General features: G+C 39.9%; 1 protein-coding gene across 1 annotated transcript in view; it reads right to left on the reverse strand.

Annotated features, from left to right (window-relative positions):
• tiam1a (TIAM Rac1 associated GEF 1a) overlaps nucleotides 1–16,082 on the reverse strand; it is a 42,386-nt gene that overhangs the window by 23,004 nt on the left and 3,300 nt on the right. The window contains exons 2-5 of the mRNA XM_079448098.1: nucleotides 4,129–4,221; nucleotides 2,478–3,420; nucleotides 477–954; nucleotides 113–285 (exon numbers count right to left, since the gene is read on the reverse strand). Coding sequence (XP_079304224.1) covers nucleotides 113–285; nucleotides 477–954; nucleotides 2,478–3,410 — 1,584 coding nt within the window. The 5' untranslated portion in view covers nucleotides 3,411–3,420; nucleotides 4,129–4,221. The remainder of the gene's footprint in view (nucleotides 1–112; nucleotides 286–476; nucleotides 955–2,477; nucleotides 3,421–4,128; nucleotides 4,222–16,082) is intronic.

Below are 16,082 nucleotides of genomic sequence, written 5' to 3' on the forward strand. Positions count from 1 at the left end.
TCCTGTGGTTGCAATACCTGCAGAACTGTAGGCTGCACAATTTGAGTTATATTTAGCTCGATTTGAGAGCCAGAACAATATTATTAGTTTTATGAGATTCAGGCTGAATTACCTGAAATAGGAAGGCGTCTCCCAGTGCGTTGCTTAAGCAAAAAACAAAGTCTTTTTTGGGATGTTCTGGGACAGCCTGGACAATGCTGTTTTCTACCCACACTGCATGCTTGTGAATGCTATTGTGGTCAATCCCAGAACGTCCATCCGTTTCGTAGAAAAACAGAGTGCACCCTGAGATACGAAGAGGAGAAGGAGGGTTAGAAACCAGACAACCAAATTCACATTGGAAAAGCTGTAGGCTTGCAAGTAGGTTATCTGTGTATTAAAACCATACAGAAAACGTGCATACTACACTCAGTATGCATACTATACTCTACAGAAATAACAGGAGTAAGGTAGCACGCCTTTTCAAACAGCCTCACCTTTCAGTGACACCCAATATTGCTTCCACTTCCTTTTTGCTGCTGGCTCCACCCTCTTATTCTTCTTATGCATCAGGAAGTTCTTCACAGCCAGAATGCCAGCCTTCCGTACTGTGCCATGGGCCGTGATGAGCAAATTGTCAGATGGATAAGCGGAGCTGAGAGTTCCACTGCTCCTCTCATCGCTAGCGGCCGATCCGGCTTCCTCCAGGCATTCTCGCGTCTGTCTGGAGTTCAGGTCCAGCTCCTGACGGTAGTTCTCGTACACCCCTTGATCTCCACCTGACTGGCGTTCGCGATCTCCACCACCGCTGCTGCTACCACTGTCGCTTCCTGCGAAGAGGCTCTCGCTAGCAGTGGAGTACACAGATAAAGACGCAGACATGGCCTTGCAACGACGTGATGAGTGTTCGATATCAGCCATACCGCCGTCGATACCGCTGTCTCCATACTCGCTACCTTCACCTGCCGTGATATCCTACATGAATGTGAACAGTAGATGTTCAAGTTTACTTGAATAAACAAGACACTCCCTCTACAGTGACAGAACATCATATGGGACATCCTCAAAACAAGCACTCTTCTCAGAAAACCCTAAACAATGGTTTGACGTTTTATAAAAACGGTAACGGAAACTAACTTCCATTGAGCTGCCAAAAAGCTCTTCTTTCTTTCCCCTTTTGGCACCTACAAAGAATGAAACCAATCTTGTTCTCAACTTGTTTACCTGTGCACGAAAGAGGAATTGAAAGATGATGACTGCGTACAACGTGCAATAGAAGAGGTGCGGCTTCCCTTTTCTTGCATTAAAACACTCTATGTGTGCCTCCCTGTCAGGTGGATTGTGGGAAATATCACATTTCAAAACCAATCAGAAGCTTTAAATTGGTGCATTAGCATGACTAAGTGATTTTGTGTTTGAAGTGTCCTCTGAGTCCTTCCAAAGTTCAGAACACATCAAATATGCACAAAAATAAAATTTTAAAGCCTGTCTGTTTGAAATGGGATAAAGGGTTGTTTGGCCTTTCACATTTTACTAAAGACCCAGAAGTAGATTAAACTTTGTGATATTTAACCCTAAAAATTAAGATTCTGTCATCATTTATTCACCCTCAAGTAATTTCAAACCTGTATAACTTTCTTCTGCAAAAGAAGATATTTCGAAGAATGCTTGTAACCAAACCACAGTAACCATTTACTTCTATTGCCAAGTCAATGGGTACCGCCCCTGTTCAGTTACCAACATTCTTCAAAATGTCTTCTTTTGTGTTGTGCGGAGGAAAGAAAGTCATATAGGTTTGAAATGACAAGATGGTGAGTAAAGGTTGACAGAATTTCATTTTATGGGTGAACTGTCCCTTTAAGGTCGTCGTTCTTTATCCAGGTCTTGGGTTACATGACACATTGTCTTCTGTACTAAATGCCAAAATGTAGTCATCATTTACTCACGCTCACGTTGTTACAAACCTCTGTGATTTTTCAAGGGCTTTGGAAAGGACAGTGTTACAATGATGATCTTTTTCTATAAATTGATCTATAAAATGAAAGTAAATGGTGACCGGGGACTGTTAAACTCTACTCTTGTTTTTGTTTTTGTGAATATTTACTTACATTTCTGTTTGTTCGCTCACACAAAAAGTGTTTGTATACCTTGAGAAGACATGTTTTATAGTGCACAGGGTATATGGACTGTACCAATTACACATTTATTAAGATTAAGCTTTGGATCATCATATAGTCACCATTAACTTTCATTGTATAGAAAATAACAATGTGAGCACACTGTCCAACATGTTTCAACTTGAGCCAAAATCTCACAAAACAGCATAAGGTTAAGTAAAGGATGACAGAAATATTATTTTGTTATTAAGTTTTAATATAATTGGTAACTAGACATTGGAAGTACATGATTCATAACAGTCAGGAGATACAACACCTGAATTATTATTCATCTCTATTTTGGGAGTATGTATAAAACCGAGTGTCAGAAGCAATACTCACATGTGTTGTTTGCGCACGCCGGCCTTGCATACGTGAGCAGATGGGAGCCTTGCGATTGGACAGCCCCTCCGACAAGCAGTGAGAGCGGCGACAAGGAAGAGTGTACGCTCCATATCCGTTCCCTTCCTCCTCTGAGGGAGACAATACCTTGTTGTTCATCACTCCACCTTCGGTCCTCTCAGAACCATGACTGTTATATTGATGGTGTGAGCCACGGAGAGGAGGTAGCCTCTGTGTGCAAAGTTCGTCCAAAGAGTTTGCTCTCTCTCCGGAACGAGTCTCAAGCATCTGCGGGCTGGAGGTGCGATGTCTACCTCCACAGTTAGCGAATCCTTTATTTCCGTTCTCGCTTCGCCCGATGATCTCCTCTGTGCTGGTCAGATGCTCTTGGCTTAGATCCGAGAGTGAGAACTCCATTGAATCCTCTCTCCACATATCTGCAGATTTGGAGCGTTTTTTCTTAAAGCTGCTGCCTTCCCGAGGACCATCTCTAGTTCTCTGCAGATATGTGTCTTCGCTCATAAAAAGTCTAGTTTCATCACAGCTTTCTGGAACCACGGTGTCCATCTCGACACCATCCTCCGAGGCTGGCGTGATGGTGGGATCCCCCATGTTGTCATGGAAAGACACTGGTCGTAGGTTAGTGGGCATCCGGTCAGCCCAAATTGTTCCTCCATAGCCCCCTAGAGCATTTGTTTTATTCAAAGGTTCGAGGCTGTTTTCACTTAGGGATTGTGGGATGGATGGGGTGCTGTTGGATCTGGTGCTGTTCTCAGAGTTGCGGTGCTCACCCTTGCAGGATGACGTGTGACGTGAACGGCGAGAATGCTTGTTGGAGATGCGGAGCGATTGGGTCATGTGCTTTCTTGATAGTTGGCTCTGCCTGTCGCTGTAGTAGGTGTGGTCTCCATTTTGGCTCTCAACGTTCCCCATGATATAACGTCTGCGAGAGATAAAAACAGAGATGAAGTAAAGATCTACCAGGCACTTAAGATGGCACAACATGTTGGTTTCATTGTTGGAGAGCCTGGGTAACATTTCAATGATATATTAGAAAGTCTTTGGGGGTCTTAAACCTGAACGACCAGGAAACACAACATTCTTTTGGAGATAGTATTTAGAGAGGCAGCATACCTGATAGGTCAAATTTTAGGATTTGAGAGCTTTAATGGTGAAGACAGGGAAAACAAATGAGTGATCTATATAGAATGAGGAGGAAAATCAGTCCCTCCATCACTAAAAGTGAAAATGGAGAGTGAAAATCTGACGGGCACAGAGCAAGAGAGAGAGGGAGAGAGAGAGAGAGAGAGAGAGAGAGAGAAGGATGTGAAACCTTTCAACCCCCTGCAGTGAGAATTTTTACATTGACCTCCATTAGCCAGTGCATAACATGCATATCTTAGTTTTAAACTGTTGAACTTGGTGGAACAAATCCATTAAAATATGATTGTTAAATTAGTCATACTCATAAAAAGTTAACAGTAATGTGATCAGTTAACCCCAAACGTTTTAAAATCATGATTTATTATTTTGGACACAATTTAGAACCAAGTTATGTTATCCAGCCAATATAAAAGCCAATATCATATATAAACAGACATCAAATATTGTGCGCTGTGCTTTATCATGTTGATGGGATTTGCAACCGTACCTGAGGTAGAACCAATGGATCAGACACGTTTCCAAAAAGCCAAATTCCTAATTTTAGACTTCATGATCCTGATCAGCCCTAAGGTGGTTTTCGCTGAAAAACAAAACAAAAAAACATATTTTAAACAAAGAGAACATAGATTTATTAGTGGTTTCAAGTTTCTGAAGATGTAATTGGTGATTACAACCTGAAAGTACACTTGATGGTGCAGTCACAAAAACACACAACAATACTTTCTCTTGTTCCTCTCCGTGCTGCATGAGAAGAGGAATTTTCTGAGCTTCGTCTTTAGAAGAAGCCAACAATAAGGTAATTATGACAAAAGATCAAGGCAGCCTAGCAGCAGTGTTAAAGCTGAACCACAGCTATATCATGCTCAATGCCAATCTGACCTCATTTCCTTTAATACATGGAGAAAAGGTGGAGCCTCATCTCCACAATGCAGTAGGTATGAGAAGATAAATGAGACTTGAAATGCTCTGAGCAGGCTTTATGGATTAGCCACAAAATGACCTGGCTGGAAATACTGAGAATGAAAGAAAGAGACAGAAAGAATATATTATTCACGGTCAACAACAATTTATGCATTTTGAAGATGCATACAAGAAATTTTCAAATAAAGATATGACCTGAGCCATATTTTATAGAATTTTAGACCAGACTTGTTCAATCAGAACACCTAGCAATACGCTTGTCCACAACACATAGATTTAGGTATTAAGAAGACACATTTTGTCCAAAGCAAATTTAAAATTGAGGAAAACAACAGAGCTGCATCAAAGCAATGTACAGTATTGAGAGGAGTTTTGCACATCACCAAATTTTCCTTAGTAAATGTAAAAATCTATTTTTATTGTTTGTGAATGTATTGTTTCCATCCACTGGGGTTTTTGTGATACAAACATGAGCTCTTACAGAATATGTGTGTATGTGTGTGTGTGTGTGTGTGTTAGGGTCAGTGTTTATTTCTCTGGATCATGTCCAGCCTCACCAGCTAGGGTTACAGGACAAAAGAGAAATAAAACAACAGAGAAAGACTCAGATGATGCTCATTTTGTTCTCGTGATGACAGCTTGCAGAGAAATATGCTTGTTTGCGTATACAAGAGCAGAAATAGAAAAAGCTCCACAGCAGGGCTGAGTGAACTTACTGCAGTGCAGAGTTATGTAAACTAGAGTTGACCCCATTTTTCGCCATAGATCACGATTCACTCCTTTTCAAAAGTCTGAGTCTGGGCAAAAACACTGGATGTTTAAGCTTTAGAAATTCATAGTGGAGATTCATTAAACTCGTAGTACATAAAGGGCTGCTTTATGATGTAAAGTAAAGTAAAGTAAAGTAAAGTAAAGTAAAGTAAAGTAAAGTAAAGTAAAGTAAAGTAAAGTAAAGTAAAGTAAAGTAAAGTAAAGTAAAGTAAAGTAAAGTAAAGTAAAGTAAAGTAATAATATACTGTATATATGCTGTATATGTAATATACACAAAGTGAAATAAAAAAGTTAAATAAAACTAAACATTTAAATACATCAAACAATACACAAATTAAATTTAAATAAAATAAAGTTAAATAAAATATAAAACATAAAGAGTTAAGAAAAATAAAAGAACAAAAATTATTCAAAGACGTTTTAAAGCCTTGCTACAAGTGAACCATTTATCATACTTCTAATGTTATATAAACATATGCACATTATTAGAGCACATATTTAATACCATCTGATACAATTTCATTAAACATCAAACCATCGGCTTCGAGAAAAACACACCAGATGGAAGATCTCAGCAGGGAACCTGAGTTAAAATGTCATTGCAGTCATAACTAAAGGTTAGCGAAAATCGATGAGAGAAACCGCAATTCGGAGCTGAGAAGAAAACGTGAGTCAGCGGATGAACCGGATGACCTGCAGCCCACTCTCTCTCTCTCTCTCCTCCTCACCTACATGATATTCTTGTACGTCCCTGGTGGGTTTCATAAGCAATAACATAAATCAAAGAGTGAGGACTACAGGGCTTACACAAACACTTCGGTGATGATTTACACAAACCGGGTCTGGGTTAAGACATCCCAAAATTTCATCTTGTTGAATGTGTTATGCACTTGAGGTTGTGTCAGTGCAAAGCCGGACATCTCCTGCAGGGTGGAAGCAGGTGGAGAGGATGGAGGAAGGGTGTGAGATGGTGGAATGGCTTGCTGAGTCTCACTGTGAAACTTTAATCACAGGCACTTAGAAGGACACCTCCTCCACTTCATTTCACGCGCTATGAGGGATGTGCTACCCTGGACTCCGTTATTAAACCACACACACACACAAACAAATGTTCTTATAAATAAGCCAGCGGGTTCGTGCTTATACTCAAACACACAGCTTTGGATAAAAGCCTCTCCAAATGCATAAATGTAAATATGTGTGTAGAAAAAGGCTAGACTGAAATACTGGGTTATTTTCAGCCAATGTTGGATTAAAAAGGGGTCAACTCAACCCTATACTGGGTTGTTTTAACCCACTGTTGGGTCAAAAATAAACATATTCTGGGGTAATTTAACCCAAAAAGAGCCTTTGTCCCTTTTTGACCCAATGCTGGGTTCAAAATCTACAAGGGACAACAGTAAAAAGGTTTAGGGGTTAATTTGGCCAAATATTCGATTTAAATTATATTTTTAAATCCATTTTCTTTTCACGCCTATGAGCATAAAGCTAATGTTTGGTTGTGAATAGGGTGAGCATTCTAATAAAATGGACCATCACTGACGAATGTCCGTCTCCCTTCTTCAGATACTCTTTTGTTTGGGGGTGAAAGGAAGGCAACAGAAAAGATTACCAGCATACACATGGCGGTATGGCAGTCATGTGGGCTTTGTTTCCTTTTGCTTCTTCTATAGTTTGCATAAAACAGCCCACAGATGGCAAAAAGCGATCTATTGAAAAATCCTCACTTTCGATAACTATGAACTGCACTATAACTTGACTTTACCTTCTCTAACTTTCTCAAAACTGAAGCGTGAACGCATGATAGGCAAGTAAGATGGCAATGAAAACAAATAACAGCCTTCGATATTAAATTCTGCTGCTACACATCCTGAAATCTATCATTACTGGAGTATAATCATCTGAAATGTCTTCACATATCATATTATAAATGATTAAAGTACAGACAGGCCTGCTTAAGAACAACTCCTGCAGAATCGTCCTCGGAAATGAAGTCTGATAACTCAATTACAAAGCTTAATTCAGTCAGATATTATAATATCATAAATATTTCTATTAGAAAAGAAAGAAAAGCACTCTGAGAGACTCATATTAGTCATTCATGATGGAATATTCACCAAACAAACAAAGAATCGCTGTGAGCGTGGACAGAAAAAGCAGAAATGGATGACTCTCTCCGCTCCCATTAGTCTAGTGCTTCGTTTTTTGTTTCTGAATGTCTTTAAGGCCTGAAGCAAAGAGGCAAGGTTTAAAATCTCACCAAAGCCCAGCACTGGTGCACAGTGTTGTGGGAAAGCTACAAGGGCTTTTATCCGTCTCAATCACAGAGAAAAGCAGAAGAGAGAGGATCAGAAATGCAATCCATTGTTCCTTCAGAAGGCATCTGTAATTTGGCATGTGCTCGATCTGCTCTCATTAGTCTAATTGAGAGAGTACAGACAAAGACACATAGATAATCACCACCCAGATGCTCTGTGCCATTCTCGGCTGAATGATTATCCCATAGATACACTTACAGTACATCTATACTGCTCAACATTGTGTGTCCAACAGGAATTTTTCTATTCCTAAATGACATTTAAACATTTTTACTTTATAACTAATTTCCTGAAATGTATTATTTAATCAATAAGTGGGACTAAACACGCTATTCCTAATTATAAAGAATATTTCTGGAAATCCCCGGGGGGTCCCGACCCTTACTTTGGGAACCCCTGGTTTAGAGTAGAGCAATAGGAATTCCTGTCCAAAAGGAATTTCTTTGTATAGCTTAAAGGTCCAGTGAATACAATTTAGCGACATCTAGCGATGAGGTTGTGAATTACAACCACTAGCTCACTACCTCCCTCTCACTTTCGAAGCACTACGGTGGCAGACACAGAGCTCGGATGTCGTCACATTCAGTCTAGAGCAGTTTGCCCATTTAAGGCTCCTGTAGAAACAACATGGCAAATTCCATGTAAGGGGACCCAAGGTGTATGCAAATAGAAATAGCTCATTCTAAGGTAATTAAAAACATAACGCTTCATTATGTAAGGTCTTTATACACCTCTAAAGATATAGTTATGTATATAATATTGGATTTCTAGCAATAGATCTTCATCTACATTGGACCTTTAATTGGTAGAGAATTACATTAGCGGTGCTCATGGTATTGATTCCCACAAACACACAAACTGATGACACCACACCTTTAAATGCATTATTTGTCAATTTGGATAAAAGTGAATGCCAATAGCATAAATAAAATGCACACTGATTATAAATCTATACAATTTTTGTGGGAATGAAATTAAATGTGACCCAAGACATGGATAAATGTGGTCGATGTTGCTACGCTGCAGGGTTTAATGTGGATAAATGTGTTCGATGTTGCTCCTCTGCAGGGTTTTTGGGGGAATTCTGTAAGTGATGCCAAATTGGCAGAATCTTTAACTCAAGTTCAACAACCAATTTCTAGAAGAGCCAAAAAAACGAAGGTTTTACATATAATAAAACGATTAGTTTTTGTCTATGTTTTGACTTGTGCAGACTCTTGTCTGAATAGACTGAAAAAATACACTCGCTACCTGTCAACACCCACACTCAAGGTTCTCAGGTATCCACTTATAATGGCTACCTCCCATTTCCCTTCATCTTTTTTGTTTTCGTCCTTCTCTTTTATTCGTTCACTAACATGCATGAACAAGGAAAGAGTGCTCTCTCTCTCGTTCTTGCTCTACTGTGTTTTTGGTGTTTGTTTTTTTGAAGTGTCATTTTGCTTAGTCAACAATCTTAAATAAAACATTTAAAAAGTGCTGAAATGAAAATTAGAAGTAAACACAGCAGGTCTTTTTTCCAAATAGTGCCGTTACCATATAACTCCTGTACTTCCAAAATCGCATTTTTTTCTGAAATTACTTTTTAAATGATTAAATACTATATAGGTCATTTTAATATACTTATAATGATCTATTGCAATAAAAATTTAAATCACAAAATATTGAGGTTTCAGAGGAACAGCAGTGATACTGTATATCCCATTCAGTTTATAACAGGAGCCCTATAAATCCACTTCCAGTTTAACAGTGTTGACCTTTGAGTTCGGGAAACTAATTTAAGTGCATCCACATACTCGACTAATATGCGTGTGGAGCTCGGTCATGTTCTTTTTAAACAATACAGAGGACAAAACAGAGGATTCACTGACCCTAAACCCCAAACATTGTGAAACACACCCGGCCCAGGGGCGACTCTCCCCATTTCTCACATTCTTCCACAGACTGCCGACATCGGAATGACCAATTTAACTTGAGATGAGAGGGACTTGAACGCCATAACAAAATTCCCTGGGGACTCGGCAAAGGAGTGGGAGACATAGAACAAAACAGAAGCTGATAGTAAGATTAAAGAAGAAGAGGATCTTAAAAAGAGTTCATAAGAAGTTTATCAGAAAATGTTACTGTATACGGTATGCTTGTGTTACAAGGAAAAGTTTTATATACTTCCAAATGGGACGATTAAGATCTGTTCCATGGAAGGGGGCAGACAACCCGATAATGCGGAAATTCATATCACGTAATATGAAAGTGCTCCCAAACCTGAACAATGTCCTTTGATATTGAGTATATTTCAAAATATTCTCTCAAAGTGTTATCATATATCCGTGTGCGTGAAGCATGTGACAGCATGGAGAAGCGTTTCCATATGAGCAGCTCTTCAGACAGCATCTTCAAAGGCAGGAGATATTGCCCATTAATCCAAATGAAGTGACAGGACTCCTCCCTCATGTCCCCGAGCCCCTGACCGTGTCTGTGCTTGACAAATCTCAATGAGCCAGTAATGAGAGTTTACCACTTTAAACACAGACCACCGATGCTTCTGACCCCCCTCTCTCCCTAGATTTACGAAGGGGCACAGAGACACTACTGAATTATAATTTATGTTCTTAGTCTGCTTTCTTGGCAATCGGCTTTAAGTAGTTTTGTAAAAGTTAACATGAACATTACGTTTTTTAAATAAGGTGTAAATACTTTTAATATGTTTGATTGGTTAGATATTTGCTAAACCCAGTGAAAAACAACATAAAGGGTGACTAATAATAGCGATCGATGGCATGAAATTTGGAGATACAACAGCTACTGTATAAGCTGCATATGGAGAAATATGGAGAACAGCATCTATATATTCAAATTAAAAGCTATATGTTTAGATAGACACCTAATTCATTACTAATGCTATATTGTATAATCTTATTGCGAATGCCTGGAAGGTGGAGGAGTGTGATTATGTCCTCTAACCGACCCTGTTTTTTTCTTTAGACCAATAACGCACCATGACAGGGAATGCTGAGTTATCTCAGCTCCTTTTGTCTCAGCGTGAAAGACAAGGAAAAGATAACACACCAGGGTGACATCCTGTGGTTAGAATATTTGTTTAATAAATGAAAATTCATGAAGAGAAGATATGCTGCGAAGCCAAAATCTCTGAAAGGGGTTGTTTCCGCTGTATTTTTAAAGATTTGTTTACTCAAACATGCAGTGGTAAATTATTTTGTTGTGCTTCTACATACAATAAAACTGTAATCCAGCCACATCCCCGTAATCTACAAATGCAAACTGTATCAACATTAAAAAACTGATCTGTGCTGTGACTTCTCAAATCTCATCAAAATCTCGCTGCTTAGATCCTGTAGATGAAGAGGGATCAGAAGACCTGCCGTGAGACGATCACATCTCAAGCCAAGCCCTCTCTGGACTACAAGATCCTCACTGTATGCCCCTCCAAACCTTTCTCATCTCCAACACAGATCTAGCATCTCATCTACTGCTCTCCTTCAACGCATTTAAAGCTCTCAGAGGGGAAGAGAGAGTCTTTGGTTCTGTAATTATGTCTGACTGACTGACTGCAGGCATCGCATAAGGGACCTAAAACACAATTTCATGCCATGCCAGAGACAACCACTCACATGTGGTAAACGCAATGGCCTCCTGTGGCTTGCTGCTTTATTTCATCAGGTGTGTGTGATTTTTCATATCGATACACAATGGCCATGCTAATGTTTACATCCTTCTAACACACACACACGCACGCGCCCTCACAAATCACCCTTATCATCCCAATTCATCTAGATGCAGGAGTCATTATGGTTAGAGGCAGTGAAGTTAGGGGAAATGGAGTGTAAATGGGGCTAATTTGTGTCCTCTGTCTGGGGAGAATGAAATGATGACATGCAGAAGGAGAAGAGGAGGTAGATGAGTAGTGCAGATGGGTCCTCTCGCTGATCAGAGGGGAGACATGTTTGGCTAAGGGGCTCGCGATTTGCACACTTCCAATGACATGCTTGAACAAAGAGTGCCAGTCCGGGGGAAAAAAGAGAGAGAAATGGGGTGGGTATGAAACAAAGGCATGAATGTGGATGGTGTGTTTTGCTTACAACGCTAAATCACAAAATAGAGAGAGGTGAATGTTAAAACAGAGCCTATTACTGTACGCTTTACATGAAACACATGATACATAACTGTACTATGCAATTATTTCTAAAATCTCTCTTTCGTTCGCAGCTGTCGTCGTACTTCATATTATGAATGAATGTTTCTTTGCTGTTCAGAATACAAACACGATAGATTTAAGATATGCCAATGAACTAATGCTTTTCATAAAAAGTGGTAATACAAACGTTGCAAGCCGGATTAGAACTCACGCCTACTACAAGACAAGAGCACCACAGGTCATACCATGGCAAAGCTTTGTGGTCATATTTCACACTAAAAGTACCATCTTTTCCCGAATAAGCACTCTGTTCTCTTACATCTGGGATGCCGAGCAAACGCTCAATGCACGTATGGGCCGCTCGTATCAAGTGTGTGAGAGAATGACTGCAAATGCTGGCTGTTCACACTTTCAGAACGAACACACACTCATAGCAGAGGGATTCCTTTGGCTGACAGTAAATGAGAGGTAGGATCAGGATTTGGCTCTGTGCCCATGGCTCTTTCTGTCTGGCAGGAAGCCCCGATGGACAGGAAGAGAGGGGGTGGGGTTTGGGGGTGTGGTGGGGGTTGTGGACAGCCACACCAGTGCTCTACAAGCCATTCCTTAGCACACCTGAGGCCCACCAACGGAAACTTTCACAGCTGATGAGAACAGCCTACAAGCCCTGACAGGTCTATGGAGAGAGGGAAGGAGGGAGAGAAAGAAAGCGAGCATGCTCGTAAGGCTCCAAGCCATCTATTAAGGCTTTAGAGACTTCATTTTGTGAAGGAGGGGTAATTTTGAGTGCCGGGATGCCATGGTTCTTTCGTTTTTCACTCTCGGATTCTGAACATTTTGCACCTGCGTCAACAAATGGAGCATCGCAGACAAAGTGCTGCTTTAAGTAAAGAAAGAGGAGAGAAAGGAGGGCGGTGAAAGACTTGAGCTTTTGTTTTGGGCTCTGAGAGCATCGGAATGTCAACCCCCCCAAACAAGTCTTAAAGAAGAGGAAAAACTTAAAGACCTACCTGGTGCATTTGTTCATTGTTACTTTTTTTGACAGAAGGAAACAAACAAAACAATTACTGTGAAAGTTATAAACAGTTATTTTGATATTGGCTCATTGCACCATAATAAAGATACACACATATTTATATACAGCCATGCATACAATTAAGAGACCATTTTCAGTTTTACCAAATCTACGATTTATGCGTTTAAGTAAAATTGTTAGTAGTCCACAGAATGCAACAAAAAATATAATATTTTACCCAAATTCCAAACTATTTTATTATTATTTGCATTTACTTGCAGAAAATTAAAACTAGAGAAACAGGTCAAAATAACAGAAAAGCTGCTCTGTATTTTTTCAGACCTCAAAAACTGCAAAGAAAACAAGTTCATATTAACTTTTGAGAAATACAATAGTAATATTTGTACACTCAGGGAAAACATTTAATATTTGTTTTAATGTGATAATCTTGATTTTTATAACAGTTTTCACGTTTCTTGTCATACTGTCAGTCTTTCACATTGCTGTCGTATGGTTTTCCGTCACTCCTAAAGTTTGATTTTGTCTTTAACAGACACTGGACTGAAATGACCACAATACATCTAAAAAATGCTGATTAAATGAACATTTAAAGCGGCTGTGCATCTCCTTCCCTCTCTTATCTGGAAACAGGAACAAAATTTGCCCTCAATCCACCAACACTGTGGGCGTGGGTTTCTTTGTGGTTTTGTGTGAAGCAACAATAGATTTATCTTAGCAGATGAATTCTATACGGTGGTACGACAATGAATCTTATCTCTTCACCATTCTTTTGTATGCGTGTGTGCGTGTCAAGACTCAACCATCTTCTGAAACTCTATTGAACTGTTAGGATACACACACCTGCCAACTACTACAAAACAACACCCCATTACCACATCAGTGCCACACAATATTCAGACTCAATCCAGAGTGAGAGCCTCCACTACACACGTACCACCAAATACACATCTGAAAGTCACTCGCACCCCCATACACTGCAGTTCTCACCTTCTCCCCCACAGCAGGCTGTCGCGTCCCACAGAAGGTGTCTCATCGAAATGCGTCAACAGTGAACACGCTATATCAAACTGGTACTGAGAAGACTGCTCACTCTGCCAAAAATAATCAAACTCATGCTGAATGACACTGTAGTTATGACGGTGAGATGTTAAAGAACACAGTGTAAGAGTTTGATGTGCTACGTGGTCTATTGTTCATGACACAATACTTCCTTCCACCTCATCTACACCATTTGTAGAAGTTACAAAAGGATCATTGAGGAACCATCATTGTGTTGACGGCACACCAATGAGTACATTAGCGTATGACTGACGACATCTCCATGTTAACACTTATTCACTATTCATGAAACTCCCTTTATAAATTAGTATAAGTTAGTGTTAGCCAATCATAAGTGATGCATGTGTTAAAGATCCTATACAACACATCCATTAAAGGGGGAAAGTTGGTATCCACCCACTTCTAAGGTCTTGAGGCAGTAGCAGCAATTAAACAGAATCACAATCTAATTTTAGTAAGACACAAAGTTTAGCATCATTTACATGAGAACGGTAGATGTTTTTTTTTTAAACGTGTAGCCTCAATGGAGCAAAATAAGGCCCAAAAATGAGACGATATGCAAATGGTAGATAAAACAGAAAAAGGGGATTGTAGAACAAGGGGTGTCACATTGATGTTGTCTTGACACTACACATCTAATAAGTTTGTAAATCATTTAGATAATATAATCTGATTGACACTTTAACATTGTAGGTGGCGGTATTGTACAAAGTGCTTCAAGAATTGCGTTTGTCTAATAATCGAACGCTTTATATGATTCTCATCATACAAATTCATATGAATCAGCCACCTCGTAAAATAGTCACGAATTCCTGCGAGATCAGCACGAAAGTTCTCATCTAAAGTTAAGAAAAGAATGCCAATGATCGTATTGTACTACGTTTTGTCCCACAAATGCTGTTTTTAAATGTGCCATCAATGAAAATAAGAGCAGACGTATAGGCATCTAAAAGATCACTTGACGTCAAACCCACCTTAACATCGGTAGCATATCTATTTAAATATACATACCAAAGCCATGATTACCTCTGAGATAATATAACAAGACCCTGAAGGACTCTCACCGTGAAGCTCACAGGACAATATGCATCCTGCTATAAAGAGAAACATCTAAGCTTTCCTGCACGGAACCACACTGCCCCCGAGCAAGAGCGTGCGACTACATTATTGTTATCCTCTGACTTTGCTGTATGTAAAAAGCCCCTACATTTTACAAAAGGTTTTGCTTAAAGCAAGAGGCTGCTTTCATACACATATCCTCTCCTCGGTGCTCGATGAGCAGAAGAATCAAAACAAAGGTCCACCCGCACGCCACAAGACAAGAATGAAGATGCTCAAGGCTCCTTAAAAGAAAGCTAATTTGGATGGTAAAATAGACCAGCATGCAACACCAGTCGCTCCTTTCAAAGATCTGATGTCTTCCAGGTCAGTAGAGGATTTAGAGAGAGCCAGTCTTCTCTCTCTCGATGGCCCGTGCTGAAGGGGGGTCTCTATTGTGCTCGGCTGAAAGGAGGTTATTGGCGCATCAGGGACTGGAACAGCCTGGATTAAGTCGAGGGCCAAGTGTCTCTTTGCTGACCACACTCACACAAATTCAGCCGAGTAGAAAAGTTCACATGGGTAAATCCAAAAAACCCTCTTCTCTCTCACTTTCCAACATTATTCTTGTCAATCGTCTCTCTGAAGTCGTTAAGTGAATGAGAGAATAATTTGTGGGATTGCCTGCAGCTGTGTGGCCTGTCTCCACAGGTTTGCGCTCTGAAGATCTTCACAGATTAAAGTGATTTCAGATGTGTGTCAGTTTATGCCGTGACAGGTAAATTGAAATGCTAAAATGGCTATAGATTGCCCTTGATTGTAGTTTGCCTAAAGTTGCGTGACTCAGAGAAGATTGATGTCAGCCGTCCATTCACAGCTTTCTGTGGCCAGACAAAGATGGCCTTACTAATGTTTAAATACACACACGCGCCGCTTATATCCCCCCGCACACACGCGCGCTGCCACACGCGGAATCTCCTTTGTTTGTCTTTGGCTCTGCTGCAATTGCTTCCTCATAGAGGACGACTTTTGAAACCAGCGCTTGAGTGTCTTTCGTGGGTGAGTTAAAAATGTAATTCTTCCAGTTTTACAGGGTTTTCAAAGAAGATGCCCATAGTATTCATTATGAAACATAACTGGTATAT

This window comes from Barbatula barbatula, assembly GCF_947034865.1.
Source record: "Barbatula barbatula genome assembly, chromosome: 24".
NCBI classification, from domain to species: Eukaryota; Metazoa; Chordata; class Actinopteri; order Cypriniformes; family Nemacheilidae; genus Barbatula; species Barbatula barbatula.